General features: G+C 33.3%; 1 protein-coding gene across 4 annotated transcripts in view; it reads right to left on the bottom strand.

Annotated features, from left to right (window-relative positions):
* Positions 1-2286: 2286 nt before the first annotated feature.
* The window catches only part of LOC133199617 (serine/threonine-protein kinase Sgk1-like), a 57435-nt gene continuing 44203 nt past the window's right edge, over positions 2287-15518 (bottom strand). For 3 of the 4 annotated variants that reach the window (XM_061335463.1, XM_061335465.1, XM_061335467.1), the window contains 11 exons: positions 10574-10658; positions 10421-10470; positions 9994-10267; positions 8879-8991; positions 7639-7675; positions 7403-7489; positions 5363-5458; positions 5038-5145; positions 4545-4682; positions 3868-3925; positions 2287-3608 (listed from right to left, as the gene is read on the bottom strand). In XM_061335463.1, coding sequence (XP_061191447.1) covers positions 3493-3608; positions 3868-3925; positions 4545-4682; positions 5038-5145; positions 5363-5458; positions 7403-7489; positions 7639-7675; positions 8879-8991; positions 9994-10267; positions 10421-10470; positions 10574-10658 — 1162 coding nt within the window. In that variant the 3' untranslated portion in view covers positions 2287-3492. Of the gene's footprint in view, positions 3609-3867; positions 3926-4544; positions 4683-5037; positions 5146-5362; positions 5459-7402; positions 7490-7638; positions 7676-8878; positions 8992-9993; positions 10268-10420; positions 10471-10573; positions 10659-10750; positions 11141-15518 lie in introns of those variants that run through there. The other variant, XM_061335466.1, reaches the window with a different exon arrangement.

Genomic DNA, 15518 nt, shown 5'->3' on the forward strand with positions numbered 1-15518 from the left:
AACACACGAGAGTTATCTTCCTTACGGCACTGATTGGACACTCATTCAGCAAACCTCGGCCGGCTCGGATTAGATAGTGTGGGGATGCTTTACTTTTTCTTGTGAATTAATTTCTTAGTTCTAGTAGCTTTTAAGTTAATCATATCAACAGATGGAATTGGTGACATTACTATATATTTTGGGGGAAAAAATTACAGACTAGCTTTTAATTTACTCCAATTCGATTTGGCGTTTTTGCCAATTCATAACTTGATATTACTGATAAGAATGTATGATATATCAGCTATAGTTATGTCAAATGAGTGATATCACTGATCCGTCCAATAGGTTATATCACCTATTTCAAATTAGTATCTTCTCCCTTTATTACACACTAGAAAATACAATCATTATCCATTACAAGATGCGCATGTTTTTTTCTGTTTTTTTTTTTTTTAATATTACTTTTTTTTTTTAAAGAAAGTTGCCTAGAAGGAAATAACGAGAAATTTTCTTTCATGAATAAAAATGAGAGCTAATAGGGGTCAATTGTGCGTCTTTCAGAACTACGGTACATTTAATACAATGCGTATGACTTTCCTGCACTGTAACTGAAAATTACATTTTAACAATACTTTGTCGGAGTATTTCCTCTTTTGTTTTTTTTCTTTTTACCTGAATGAATCATTGCATCAAATGCAGTCTTATTCTTTGAAAATTGTGACCAAGAAAAAGTTCCAGATTACTTCGCATTATCAATAATATGACTTCCCCACTCATAAATGTGTCATTTCTTTTTGGCATTAAAAACACTAAACAAGCAATAAAATTATTTGAAAGTCTTAATACTAATAGTATTTTACTCATTTTACTTCAGAATGGTCAAAGTTATATATTCAGAAAAAAAAAATTAAAGGTGGAGGTCGACATGTATATTTTAAAAGGCTAAATTGAGGTTATTTATTTAAATAGCAATATATTATTTTAATTATTAATCTAATAAATTAATAATGTATTTTGGAAAACAGACCAAAAGCTAACGTTAAATATTCCACTACACGAAACACATGCAATTCAGAGTGTAGTCGGCATGGAAATCTAGGAAGCAAGACTTAACAGTATTAATTAGTCAGTATTTTTTTTTAAATAGAAAATTTATCATTTTCTTCTAGAAAACCTTCTTCCACAATATATATTTCCCCACTTTATTATTTATTTATGTATTTGATTTAATATCCAGTGATATAAATACATTGGAGGTGTTTTTCCGAGCATGCCGAAAGGTCCGAGAAGATGCGATTGGAGATTTCCCCGGAAGACTGGCAATATAGTGAATTTTCCCCCTCGGCAGATTGACAATGTTGTGGGACCCCCCCCCCCCACCTTTATCCCGGACCTGGTTATATAGTGAGACCCCCACCCCACCCCCCCACCCCCACCCGGAGAAGTCTCATTCTATAGCCATTCTTCCGGGGAGAAGTCTTACTATATAGCGAGTCTTCCGAGGAGAAGTCTCAATATATAGCTAGGCCCACCCAACCCCCGTCAATTTTGTTTTCCGAATATAAATTCTGTTCTTCGGTACCCTCCTTTTTTAATTTAAACAAAGATAGCGCTGTAGCCATTGTTATACGTAACTGATCACTGAACCATTGGTTTATTTTTCTTAATCAATACATGTAAATAGTCCAGTGCTGCACGGGGAGAGGGACTTACTAGTATTACATAGTAAATTTTTAGGGAAAACACATTTTAAAATGTTATATTTTGTACCAAATGATTCATCTAGTCATATTTCACAGCTTCTTTGAGCAAATTAAAACAAGTATCGGGAAAATATATCCCTTTCCTATATACCACAAACCCTATATCATATCAAGTGCGCCCAGACCCAAATCAAACGCACCCTCATTCTTTAAAGTTTTGACAATTATTGGTATATAAAACGGTTCCTGAAAAAATAAAATATCGAGGATATAAATCCACATCAAACATGTAGGGGGCGGAGCCTCACTCTGGTACTGGCTATATCACTCTAGGAGAAAGATTCATTATAGAGCCAGTAAAGGCATCTTCAACTTTGCGTAGTGGGTAATTTAACGGTTGAATGATTGGCTGGCTATATAATGAGTTTTTCTCAGTTCAATACAGTTCAAGATCAGTTGTATATTTACATGATAAATACCCTTTAATGATAAGTTGCATCATAGTTTTTCAGTTTAAGTTCACATTTGGATGAAATTCCAACATGATTTTATTCTTATGAGTGATAGCACTATAATTAGAAAACAAGAAAAGAAGACCCAGTTGTAACTTTTTATATCTGTTTTATTGTCATTTGATTCCTCATTGTATAATCAATTGCACATTGAGTATTTCATATACACATGTTGCTCAATAACAATATATTAAACAAATAACAATATTTTTGTATTAAAAAATCACAGTATCACTGTTCCAGAAATAAACCACCAGAGTTCTGGCTGGACAAGGCAGTTATCTGCCCATAGCAATACTGGTAGTTATCTGCCCCTAGCGATACTGGCAGATAAATATCACAGCACCTATAATGTTTATATAAAAAAATCTTCTGGCAAAATGTAAAACTGGCCCACAATATGTGGACAATACCACTAGTAAAATGACAGGTTCATGATTTCTGATATGTAATTCATTAGTTTGTGTGAACAATATAAAAATAAAACCGGGACCAGTCATTTCATTATAGGATGTACATAGAAGTTCGTTGTGTTTTATCCGTGCATTTAGAATGGATGGAAAATTTTTTGAAATACTAAATTATATCAACATGAATCAAAATTCTATATTTCCATGATACAAAGATAAAATGTGATATAATGCTAAAGGTATCTGCCCTATAAATTGACACAATCAACTTTCAAATATCAAAAAGCAAGAGAGAAGGCACAAAACAATAAAATATTGAAAATATTAGAATAAAAAGAATATGCTTTATACTGATTCTGGAATACAATTGATGGGAAAATAAACAATAAATTACAAACATGAATGTACTTGTAACCAAGTAGAAAATGGGTCACAAAACTGACCAGTTTACGACTGTTTGTCAGATATCGTTGTTTTTAACAAATTGACCAGTATATTTTGTCTGTCAATCAACAACAGACATAGGATGTACATATTGATGAAAATCCATCACCTCCACCGAATCAGACAAGATTCACTTCTTCAGTCTGTAAAACAGTTGCTGAAAGACATTATTGTGTCACAGGATCACAGAAACAACCTATCTCCCTATTATTGCTGAACAGCACAAAGCTGGGGACTCCTACCATTAATCATTCAACGAACAACCCAACAACAATCCTTAAATTAACAGTATCCTTCTTTAAGCAATCACAAACAAGTCTTAGGATCTCCCACTCAGCAGTTTCCACTCAGCTATTTGTTCATTGGTTGTGATGTAAGATGTGCTGACCAATCACAGACTATATGCACAGGGATGATGACAGAAGCAGACAACAGTTGGTCCTAGCTGAAGGCATCTTCTGCAGGAGGGACATAAGAAAATCCTTGGAACATGTTGTCAGCTTCCATCACACTGGCGCTAACTAGCTTACAGCTCCCTACAGACTTTCCAACTGAAGCTGAAATTAAAATATCAATCATTAGTAATTTCTCAGTCAAACTCAACACTCATATGACATGTTTCTCACCCATAAAAGTTTAAACAAATAATATATGGGCAGATATCTCTGGTTTTCTGTAAAGGGATTGTACAATATATCAAAACTGGGACCAAAAAAAAAAAGATTAATAACATGTACATGTATTAATTTGTATTAATTTCTTGGTCCAATAAACAAAATTTTACAGAATTTGACTTGTACTGATGATCTAACTTACCAGGTACTGGTTCTCGAACAAATTCTGGATCAAAGTGCTTTAAATCAAGCTGACCACTCTGAAAGGAAAATAATGAAAATTTAATTCATGAAATTTTGGAAAAGTTATTTGATCTTTGATATCTTCCTGTTTGGGTGAGGTATCTTGGTAAAATGCAACCATGTTGGACTTACTGTTTGAGATAAATATTTAAAGTTTACCAAATATATTTTATTATAACAGTACCTTGATCTGAAGAGCCGTATCACATCGAGTTGACAGGTGAGGATGATGAGATCAAAAGAGAGTTTGATCTCATGATCCGTGCCTGTCAACGAGACCTGATCAAGTTACTGGTATGATGATAAATTTATTGTATACCCCTCTATTATTAGCTAAATGTAAAAGAAGAAAACTTTTAGGATCAATTATACAACTTTTAACTATTAAACAAAACACTTTTTCATTGAACTTTTTGGTGCACAAGAAAAAAATGCCATGTATACTGTGTACTACGTCATCAGTTTCAGAGAGGGGTGATATGGATTCAGAAAACCAGTGTGGTGATCTGGAAAGTTGGGATCACACCGTCATATGGTTGTATGAAGTCAACAGTAAAACTGAGTGATACACAGTTGGGTATATAATAGTTGTTTTTTTACTGTTTGAGATAGATATCTAACTAAATAAAAACCTACCACGTTGGGGTTATATGGAGGATTAATCTTCTTGCCGTCCAGATCGTCCCAATTCATGTCAGCAAAGAAATTATGATTGCGGATCTCCTGGAAATCCCTCTTTGAGCCCAGTCTCTGTTCCTTCTCTTTTTGTAATAACTAAATTCATACATAAACCTTAGTTAATTGCCAACTATTAATTTTTTACTTTACAATAGTTTAATTAATTTACAATAATTCAGTGATGATTTTTACTGAACAACCTTCATATTTAATACTTGCTTATAAGGAACTCTGATACAAGGAATATCTAAGTTATTAAGAAGTTAAATCTTTTCCCCATCCCTTATATAATTATAACATTTTCTTAAATGAACCTATGAGGAGCTAAAAATTCATGTCCACAGGACTTCCTTATAAGCAAGTTTTACTGTAAGATTTCCAGTGAATTTAATTAATAAATGTTGTATTTTTTTAGGAGTCACTTGCGTGAGTTGTATTTTCTGATACTCACCCCATCTAATATCTGTCTCGCAGACTGTGATACGTTAGTTCGTAGTCGGAGCGGTTTATATAGGATATTGTCATACATCTCAGCTGTGTCCCGACTGTAGAACGGGGGCTGAATAATAGATATAAAAATAAACCATACATACACACCGAAATTTACAATTAACTGGCTTAAATCCTGAAATATTAGTAAAGGCTATTTATGTGACATTTGAAATGTATAAAAAAAATTCCTATTGATATGACAAACTTTGTAATTAATAAAGATGTTGGAACCACAGCACAAAGACTTCTTACAATTCTGAGTTTAGAGTACATAGGTTACATACCAGTCCATACATCATTTCGTACATAACGGCCCCCAGACACCACCAATCTACTGTCTTATCATAGGGCTGCTTCCGCAACACTTCAGGGGCCAGGTACTAAAACATAAACCAAACCAATCAATTATTACTTAATTAACATTTACCTGATCTGCAAGTCAAAGACTAAATGTAATAGGTGTTAGTCGGTGCCCCGGCACCTGTTTTTATTTTGACATGAAAACAAGAATTGTGACAGTACTTGGTATGCATATAGAATAGCATACTACGTAGTTATATGAACCCTCTGTCCATTAGGACCATATGTTATCCGATAATTGTGGCATTTGTAAAAAAAATAATAATAATAATAGTAAAAACACATACAAAAATCAAATTTAAAAAGATAACAAAACCTGAAAAATTTTCTTATGAAAATGTGCATATTTAACAATTATTCACTGGGCAGGAAATTGCTTTCAATACAAATTGAGTTTATGTGACAATTAAAAGTTTCTTGACATAAGATGCATTAACTAGAGTTCTTCGGTGCGATGTCAACAACCAGAGAATGAATTGTTCTCATAAATACGCACTATGTTACATCATGTTAATTCATGTTAAGTGTTTTTTATTCATATGTCACTTTGTGGTTTCTAAAAAAAATTTTTTTTTAAAACCCCAGGCTTTGACTACTAATGTTAAGATTAGAAGTAAGTATGTATGCTAATTAATTAAAATCCTAATCTGCCTCCCTGCAGGTGAAAAAAGAAAAACTACTTCCTTGTTCATCAATCCTGAATATGCACTGAGAAAAATTTAACTGATATTCTCAGCTTGTTTAGGGGTCTTAACACACAGGGATAGAATGATGTCAATAAACAGAAAGGGGAAACTGTCTAGATCATATCCAAGGCCAAAGGAGGATAAGGCACCACAGCCGTCCTGCTTTTCCACAATTTAATTTCACAATTCAGCTTTTCCACGACTACTTCATACTGCCTTTCCACGATTGGTTTTAACTATAAGTTGTGTGCTATCTCCTTTATTTGACACTTCATTTTCATGATTTTTCAATGGCCACATAGCACTTAATAGTACTTAACATCCAATAGTTGCCTATATTTACCTGTATTTTTTGTTATTTCCTCATAGAATTCTAGTCAGTAGTAGTGAGTATGAGCTCACGGTGCAATAAAAAATTAAAAGAATGAATTTCACAGTTCACTCTAGTCGGTGATAGTTTTCGGAAGTCATGAAAATTATCCATACTGAAACAAACTGTGGTGATCTATGTATAATATACACTGAATGTTTTAAATAAAGGTGAAGTTTCTTACCAACGCAGAGTAAAAAAGTATGCAAAGCTACAATTTCAACTGATGCAAAAGGAGTTGCAGTGGTAAGACATTTACCAAGCAAATGAAAGTACATTATAAATTAAGTTGTAGAAAAGCAAAAATTATAATCATGGAATAGCAGTACGATTTGTCGCGGAAAGGAGATTTTTTTGTTTCAACACAGAGTCGAAACACACAACAGTGAAACAGCGGGCACCATGGGATGTGAACATGGAGAAACCCTGCAGACAAAAAAACAGGGCAGGAACATGTTTTTAACCACAGCAAATTGTTAGACATGAACTTTATTAAAATATTGATTTGGTAATGAGCATACTGCATGTTTACATAATTAGTTATGAGTGTCACCTTGATTTAAATCTCAAAAAATCCTCACCTAATGCCATAATTAAGATTTGATCATGTGAAATTTAAAAACAAGATTTTCATATCAAGTTCTCAGGAAGTTAAGTGCCTGATCCATGACACAATCTATGTAATTAAGTTTAATTACCTGTTGTTGTTTTTTTAATAAATTATTGAACTGAGTGAAATTTATTACCATTTTTGATTAATTATGAATTTGGCATTGAAAATAATGCCAAGAAATTATGACAGTCTGCGACTGTTATGAATATTTTAGGAATGTCTAACTTGGCTTACATAATCCCAAGTCCCTCTTAATTAAAATTCACTCTTAAGGTCACTAATAAAGGCTACATACCTCTGGTGTCCCACAGAAAGTGTTGGTCGTCCCCATGCCCTCGATCCCCTCCTTACACAGACCAAAATCTGTAAGTGTTATATGACCCTGTAAAATTAACCATCAAAAAATTACAATTAAAATCCTCAATAGATCAGATACTAAAAAATAGATTTTACAGCTTTATTTTAAGTATTCATCAGAATAAGGTACAACTAGATGTACTCATGGACATGGATCAATCTGTAGCAATTTACCTTAGAATCTAGAAGAATATTTTCTGGCTTGAGATCTCTGAAAAACACAAGAAATGCCACACATAAAAGACTTTACTAAGAATAATGTCAACATATATAAATTCAGTTGCTTACAATAATATTCACAATGCTTGAGTCAAAGTCTTAAGGACTGCTTTTGCTTTTTAAATACAAGTAATATGATAGTTCCTTTATTCAAATGATTAGTTAAATGTTTACATTTTTAATTGTAACCACGAAAAATTAAAAACTATCATAATTTGAAAGAAATTGAAAAATAGTTTTCTTTAGTACAATAAGCCAATACATATTAGCATTGCTTTCAGATTTGATGGAGAAATAAACACACTAAATATGTTTGTGGAAAGAACCTGTACACTCTATGAACATGCAAACCAAATTTTTCAAGGACCAAAAAAAAAAAAAAAAAAAAAATCATTACTAAGGTGTAATGTTGAAGTAACGCAACAATTTTAATTACCATGTTGTTGAAAAAATAAGTTAAAAGCTCTAGAATTTTCTAAGAATTGCATATTCATATTGTCATATGCATCTCAAAATATTTACAAATACCTTGAATTCTTAAATGTAATTTCATTGTTTCACTGTATTAATTTAGAATCTATTTTACACAAATGTAAATTTTAACAAGGAAATGAAATCAGTGTGGTCTTGGGTTTCAGCTTGTCAGTATGTAAATACGGCTAACAGTGACACGAGGCATGTTACCCTGTCTTTTTACCTACACCAAAAAATAGTCTCACCTTCCAATTCATTAATCAACATTTACCAGTAGTTAAATAAAGGTTGTACAAAATAGGACCGGAAATGGTGGTAAAGCAAATGTAAGTTAGTGAAATTCATAGCCCCTTAACATTGGCCCTACCATTAAAGACATATGTTGTAGAAAGCACTGCCTGTACAATCGTGACAGGGGCCATGTACTTCAGACCTATTTGTCATCAATACCAAATACAGACATAAGACCATGCATGTATACTACTGCACTTGGGAAAATTCTCTTGTATGCATTTCCCCAGAATTAATCATTTTTTTCACAAAAGCAATGTACACAAAGAACAGGGAGAAATCAATTACACCACCTCCCTCCTTCTTTACCTAGAAATTTAAGATTCAAATATAAATATTCAACAAAAGACTTTCAAATAAATGGCTAATCCAGGCATGATTGCATAATGTTGTCAGAACAGAGATTTTTGAGTAGTGACACAATCAGTACCTGTAGATAATGTTTAAGGAATGCAGGTAACCAATGGCACTGGCCATTTCAGCAGCATAAAATTTGGCTCGTTGTTCTGGAAAATATCGCTCCCTCTGAAGATGGAAAAACAGCTGAAATAGATGGAAAAATACTGGATGAAAAATTAAATTATATGAATTCTGTTGTGTCATTTATTTTGTTTATAGGACTTCTAAATATGGAATCCTGCTTCAACAAAAGGCCTGGAGCTATACAATCTGAATATCATTATTTCATATGCGGGGCTAACTAGTACTTCAGCACCATGACGTCAGGGTTGTCTTATTGTCTCCCCTTAGCTGTCAATCAGGCCTCTGTTGTATATTTCTTAGTTCTTACAGCAATTAACAAAAATGATCAAAGATTTGAAAAATATATTTTACAGAAATAGAAGCAAAATCATAATCATGTAGAAAAATAATGACACCTGCAAACAAAAACCAAAGTATGGTAAAAATAAATGCAGACTGTTCTGGATTCAAAATTAATTTAACAAAAATAGTGCAGAAAACTAGAACATATTATGTTGTGAAATAATGATATGCAGTATTATAACAGAGACAGGTATGATGAACAGAGAATGTTCTAGTTTTTTTTTTCAGTTTCTGATATAAAGGACAGACATCTTTTGTCTGAAGATATTACAGAAAATAAAGAGAACAGTGAAATTCTAAATAATGTGTCATTATGTAGACAATAATTTTTAAAGGTGAAATATATGATTTAGAAGAGTTAATTATCAGCTGTGGTGGAAGTTAAAAACCTAGCAGACTTTGTTGCCAGTAACAGAGACATAAATCTCCGAGGTTCACTCTCCTATCTGACATATTGAGACCAGCCTAAGACCTGGGTTAACACTTGATGATTCATTAATTAAGTGACATTTACATGTTATATTTAAGATCGATCATCAGGTGAAAACTTTGTGGGGTTGTGGAGATTTTACCCCCAGAAAAGGTAAAAAAAAAAAAAAAGTCTAGATGTCAATTGACAGGTGTTAACTCTCAAATCCCAGTGGGTATGACATTCATCAAATATAAATTAAAATGTTGAGGAATGATAAAAATAAGCAGTAGGTGACAAAAGGTACTCACCTCTCCTCCATTAACATAATCCAGAACAAAGTATAATTTATCCACTGTTTGGAATGAGTAGTGAAGTCCCACTAGAAATGGATGTTTGACATTTTTCAGCAGTACATTCCGTTCTGACATAATATGTTTCACTTCATTCCGTTTCATGATTGCCTGTTTTTGTAGCACTTTGATGGCATAAATGTTCCCCTCATTTTTATTTCTTGCTAGTAATACTTTCCCAAAACTCCCCTTTCCAATAACTTTTAGGAATTCAAAATCACTGGGTTTAACACTGCAATGCAAATTACACATAAAAATTTGATGCATTGATGTTAAAGGATCTTTCTCTCTCATTTATAATAAACTTATAAAATTTTTATGCTTATAATTGCAATATGTCTATAAGTGTTAAAATATATTTCTTCACTCATAACTTTTAACTTACGTTTTCTTTTCACTGGGTCCTAAATTGACCGGGTTGACATCTCTTTCATTCTATGAAAATTTAATTTATGAAAAATTAATGATCTCATTTGAATTACTTCAATTCAAAGTTGGTATATTTTTCTTCAAATAAACAGTTTATTAACCGTCTCACCATGGCTTCCGAATCATCAAAGTTGTCTACAGAGTCCTGCACATTCCGCGGATTATCCAGATTCAGGAAAGCTCGCACTTCCGGACTGCAATTAAAAAAAAATATAATTAAGAAATTTTAATTTCAAATTATAAGGCTGGGAAACACAGTGCAGAGTGGTGATGGTTCCTTAATTACCATGATGTCGAGTGAGGTAATGAACCCTGTTCACTGATTTTGGACCTCTTTCTGCTCCAAACTAAAAATACATCCGCTAGGTTCCTCAGCTTCATAACGAGTGACAGCCCGACACCAGTGCTGGGTCATTTTCTCTCCATGATTTAACAATCTAATTTTTTTTACCTGGAATATGATAATGAGAGACTTCTACCTGTTGACTCTCTGGGATTGTAATTCAGGTGTATCAGCATATCCTATAAAGGTGTAATATCACTCTAGGGGTCACATCGACGCCATAACACACATTATGTCCCCTGGGCCCCTTACGTAGACCAATTATTACTAATGTGGTACAAATAAGCACAGACAACAACAGATGACAATTTAAAGTGGACAATTTAATCTGAGGTTGTCAAAATAAACAGATATTGTTACAAAATGTTGTATTAAACACTTATAGGGGACAGACAAACAGCCACAAGACTGACATCAGAGTCCCAATGTTCCACTCCAACTACTTATACAGTCTTAATACCTTAGATATACAAACAAATAAGCAATCATTTACATACAGAAGTCACTATGAATTCAATATGCACTGAATAGCCGCCATAAATCAAATTTATAATGCCAAGTGAAACTTTGCTGAATAATTACCTGATACAAATGAAAATAAATCCTATATCGTCTTGTGAAGTAACATCTTCTAGATTGTGGAAAATCACTGAAGTGATACTAAGTATATAATGTGCAAATAAAACACTGTACTTCTTTAACTACTGTCGAATGAGAGGTTTACGTATCAGTAGCTCATTCACAACATTCATGACTGGCGTGATGCAACAAGTGTCCCACTTTAGCCCAGATCTCGGCCCTCACACCAACCTCTGACCAGTTATGATATGTCACAAACAGTAATTTTTTTTTACCCTTTTCACCTATCCCTTCTCTGACTGAATGAATATATGTGAATCAAAGGTCAATATGTCATTTTCTGTCCCGGGGTGTTACCAGTAACAAAATACCAAGCTTGCATTTACAAATGAAGACATTGTAAGACCTGATTGTATAATATCTCTATCTCTCTTATTTATCTTTTTCTTCAGCTTATTGTAGAAGCCGGTAAACACACTGGTATATAATTAAGATGGATTCAGTTCTAAACACACTTTAAACATTTAAAAAAAGAAGAGAGAGAGCTCACCTTTGGTTACTTTAAAAATTCCATATAACAGAAAACATAACCACAGCTAAGAACAGAAGAAAAAACACAAAAAGAAAACCAAGGAAAAAAAAAATAAAAACTTGGAGTCACAGCTGAGTACTATAGGGCACTGTTCTGTCGTTCTACACAATGTGTTTCAACTGACACCTTTAGCTGTCAATCTATCACAGGTAAACCTCTCTAGCTGTCCATCAACTGAAGGAAATAAAGCTTCCCCTACAATATCTATATTGTATATATAAAGAACTTATATTTATGTCACTTTAGTAATGAACAACAATATCTTATAATCACCACTCATAACAATTTACCTAGGTATATAGAGGTTTAATTAGGGGATATATTTAATACTCTAAATCTCTTAAACAGTTAAGACAAGTTGAAAGGACTTTAAATTTTATTTAGAACTGTAACAAACACCTCTTACACCAAATTTTCTTTTAAAGATTTAAATAATTAAGGTGTGAGTGAACCTTATGGACATTATATCATGGTTACAAGTTAATTCCTCACCTTAATCCCAGCTAGAAGACAAATTCCAATAGAGAAGTAATCAGTGCCACTCCCATAAATGCTAATTAGATCAAAAATATGGTATTAAAAATTGCATAAGAACTGTCTTTTGCTACTTAATTCAACATATTTTTTTAATCACTTGATAAAACTTTGATGAGTACAGGAAAGGGGGGGGGGGGGCATAGTAGACCTTAGTTGTTTTTATTCAAAATTTATCAAAAATATGTATTTTCTATATCATTGATTTCTCAGAGCAACTTACGTGGTCTGAGGATTTTTTTTTTGAAAAATTAAATTTATATGAATAATGTTCATAAGTTGACCCCAGTTCATGCTCCTTAATTCAGAACATGACAAGATTTCATAAAATGACCAGGAACTGCTGTAACCTACTTATATGAATATATAGACTTGTGTACATCACAGGGGACTTCCTGTTCACATGACTATCAATAAACATACTCAAAACATGTCAGAAAGTGTTCTCACATTATCCCACAGGATTAATTAACAATGAAAATTAACGAGAATCCTGTTTTGAATTTGAAGGCAACAGATTTACATATAAAACCTGCAGGTACCAGTAGCTGTGTGAATTCAAGGTGTGCACATCTTCTGGATTTTATGATTTTTTGCCACAAAATTACGCATTTACTCTGTTTTGACACCAGTTATGTTCTTAATTTTCACACTATTTTCAGTGTTTTTTAACTAAGAAAAAGATTAGTCATTAATTGATGTTGGATTTAGAGTTTACAAGTGCTTCCCTCCTCCAAATAGTTTCACAGTCATTGAATGAAAACAATAACCTGATAATATTCCAAATCAAAGTGCATTTAACCTATGAATACTGTGATTTAAAATAAACTAAATAACTTTCTCACCATGTAGTGCTGTGATAAACTTACCAGGGAAAGCCCTGGTCCTATTATAACTGCTGTTAGCTTTAATTAGCAATACTTAAGATTCTTATCAAGAAAAATTCTATTTCCTTGTCTTCTGACAAAGCATAAATAATTTCTCAATTTGTAACAGTATTTAATGAGTCACCTCAATGTCAGCCACTTCAGGAAAAAAAAAAAAACCCAATATCACTGTGATCTACATCATCTTGATTTTGTGACCAAAGTTCAACATAATCTATATTCCAAATTAAGTAAAGTTTTGTTTATAAAAATTTACATTTATTTCATTTATTACTAATACATCATTAAAGCATAAACATGGTCAACCACAGACAAGATTTTACAGATAATTTTCCCCTATGAATAACCAGTTCAACCATGGATTTTCTACCATTTGTATATTAAGGTAACATTGCAATAAAAACAAACACTGAGAGTATTGCATATTACACAATACTTGTCACCAAACAATAAGTCTAGTTAAATATCATCAAACTGGTATGAAATGCAAACTTGACCTGAAACTAATTAGGGTAGACTAACACACTAAAAATCAGCTCAATATCTGTAATGTGTGTATAAAAATAGTCTGGAAAATCACCTGGTACAGACAGACAGACAGACAGGAAATCAATAGTCTTCTTACTCTCCTACCTTTTCAGTGGTACATCTGTCTTAGTAAATTTGCAGCTAAATTAAAGCATAAAAATACATGCAAATTAAGCTTAATATTACTTGAAATTAGTGCCTTCATTACCAAAAAATTGTCATGTACCATCTTTCAAGGCTTCAGAAAGCATCTATAACTGCAAATATCAGCTCTCTCTTTTCTTCCTATAATGTGACACTGAGCTTCAGTACTAATGAGTGGGAACACTGTGTCTATATATCTATACAGACTGCAGAGTTGGCTAAACTAGGACACCCTAACAAATCAGCTGTTTATGTAGTTCACCAGTCAGCACAATCTGAATCTCCACAGCTCAGATTTCCCAGGTTTATCAGGGATCTTATAGTAAAGTTATACAGACACATGAAGGGAATGGAGCTATTTTAGGAAACGGACAGAAAACCTTCTGTATTCTGCCAACTCATCAAATTGCTACAAGTAGTACATCATTGAATTCAAACAAACTCAGCATATGTAGTGTTTTTTATGCCCCCATAATCAAAGATTCGTGGGCATATAGTTTTTGCTGTCCTTTTGTCTGTCAGTCCGCCTGTTCATCTGTTGTCTCTTTGTCCACAAAACTTTAACCTTGCACTTAACTTTTGATTGGTTGTAGCTATGGCTTTCATATTTCCCATGTATATTCCTAGAGACAAGACCTTTCATTGGGTTTGATCACATTTGACCTCTTCATCTTGGAGTTTGACCCACTTAAGCAAAATTTTACCAAACTTTAACCTTGGGCGTAACTTTTGAACGGTTGGTGCTGGGGCTTTCATATTGCACAGGCATATTCCTTGTGACTTGACTTTCTCTTGGGTACTAACAATTTTGACCCTTTGACCTTGACCTTGGAGTTTGACCTACTTGAAAAACTTTAACCTTGGCCCTAACTTTTGAACGGTTGGTGTTAGGGCTTTCATATTTCAAATGTATATTCCTTGTGACAAAGACCTTCCCTTGGGTACCAACAATTTTGACCCTTCAACCTTGACCTTGGAGTTATTTCTACTTTTAAAAAACTTTAACCTTGGCCATAACTTTTGAATGATTTGTGCTGGGGCTTTCATATTTCAGGGGTGTTTTTCATGTGACAAGACCTTCTCTTATGTACCAACTACCAACAATTTTGACCTTGGAGTTTGACCAACTTTGGAAAACTTTGAACTTGGTTATAACTTTTGAACGGTTAGTACTAAGGCTTTCATATTTCACTTATGTACATGTATTCCAATTGACAAGACCTTCCCTTGGGTATCAATAATTTTGACCATTTGACCTTGGATTTTGACCTATTTTTGAAAAACTATAAATTTGGCCATAACTTTTGGTTGGTGCTGGGGCTTTCATATTTCACAGGTGCATTCCTTGTGACGAGAGCTTTCTTTGCATGGGTACCAACATTTTTTATCTCTTGATCTTTGAATCTGACTTGCACTTGAGAAAGTTAACCTTGACCATGAGCTACCA

Source organism: Saccostrea echinata, unplaced genomic scaffold, assembly GCF_033153115.1.
Source record: "Saccostrea echinata isolate AGI-Se365-2 ecotype Australia unplaced genomic scaffold, CSIRO_AGI_Sech_v1 ptg000034l, whole genome shotgun sequence".
Taxonomy (NCBI): Eukaryota; Metazoa; Mollusca; class Bivalvia; order Ostreida; family Ostreidae; genus Saccostrea; species Saccostrea echinata.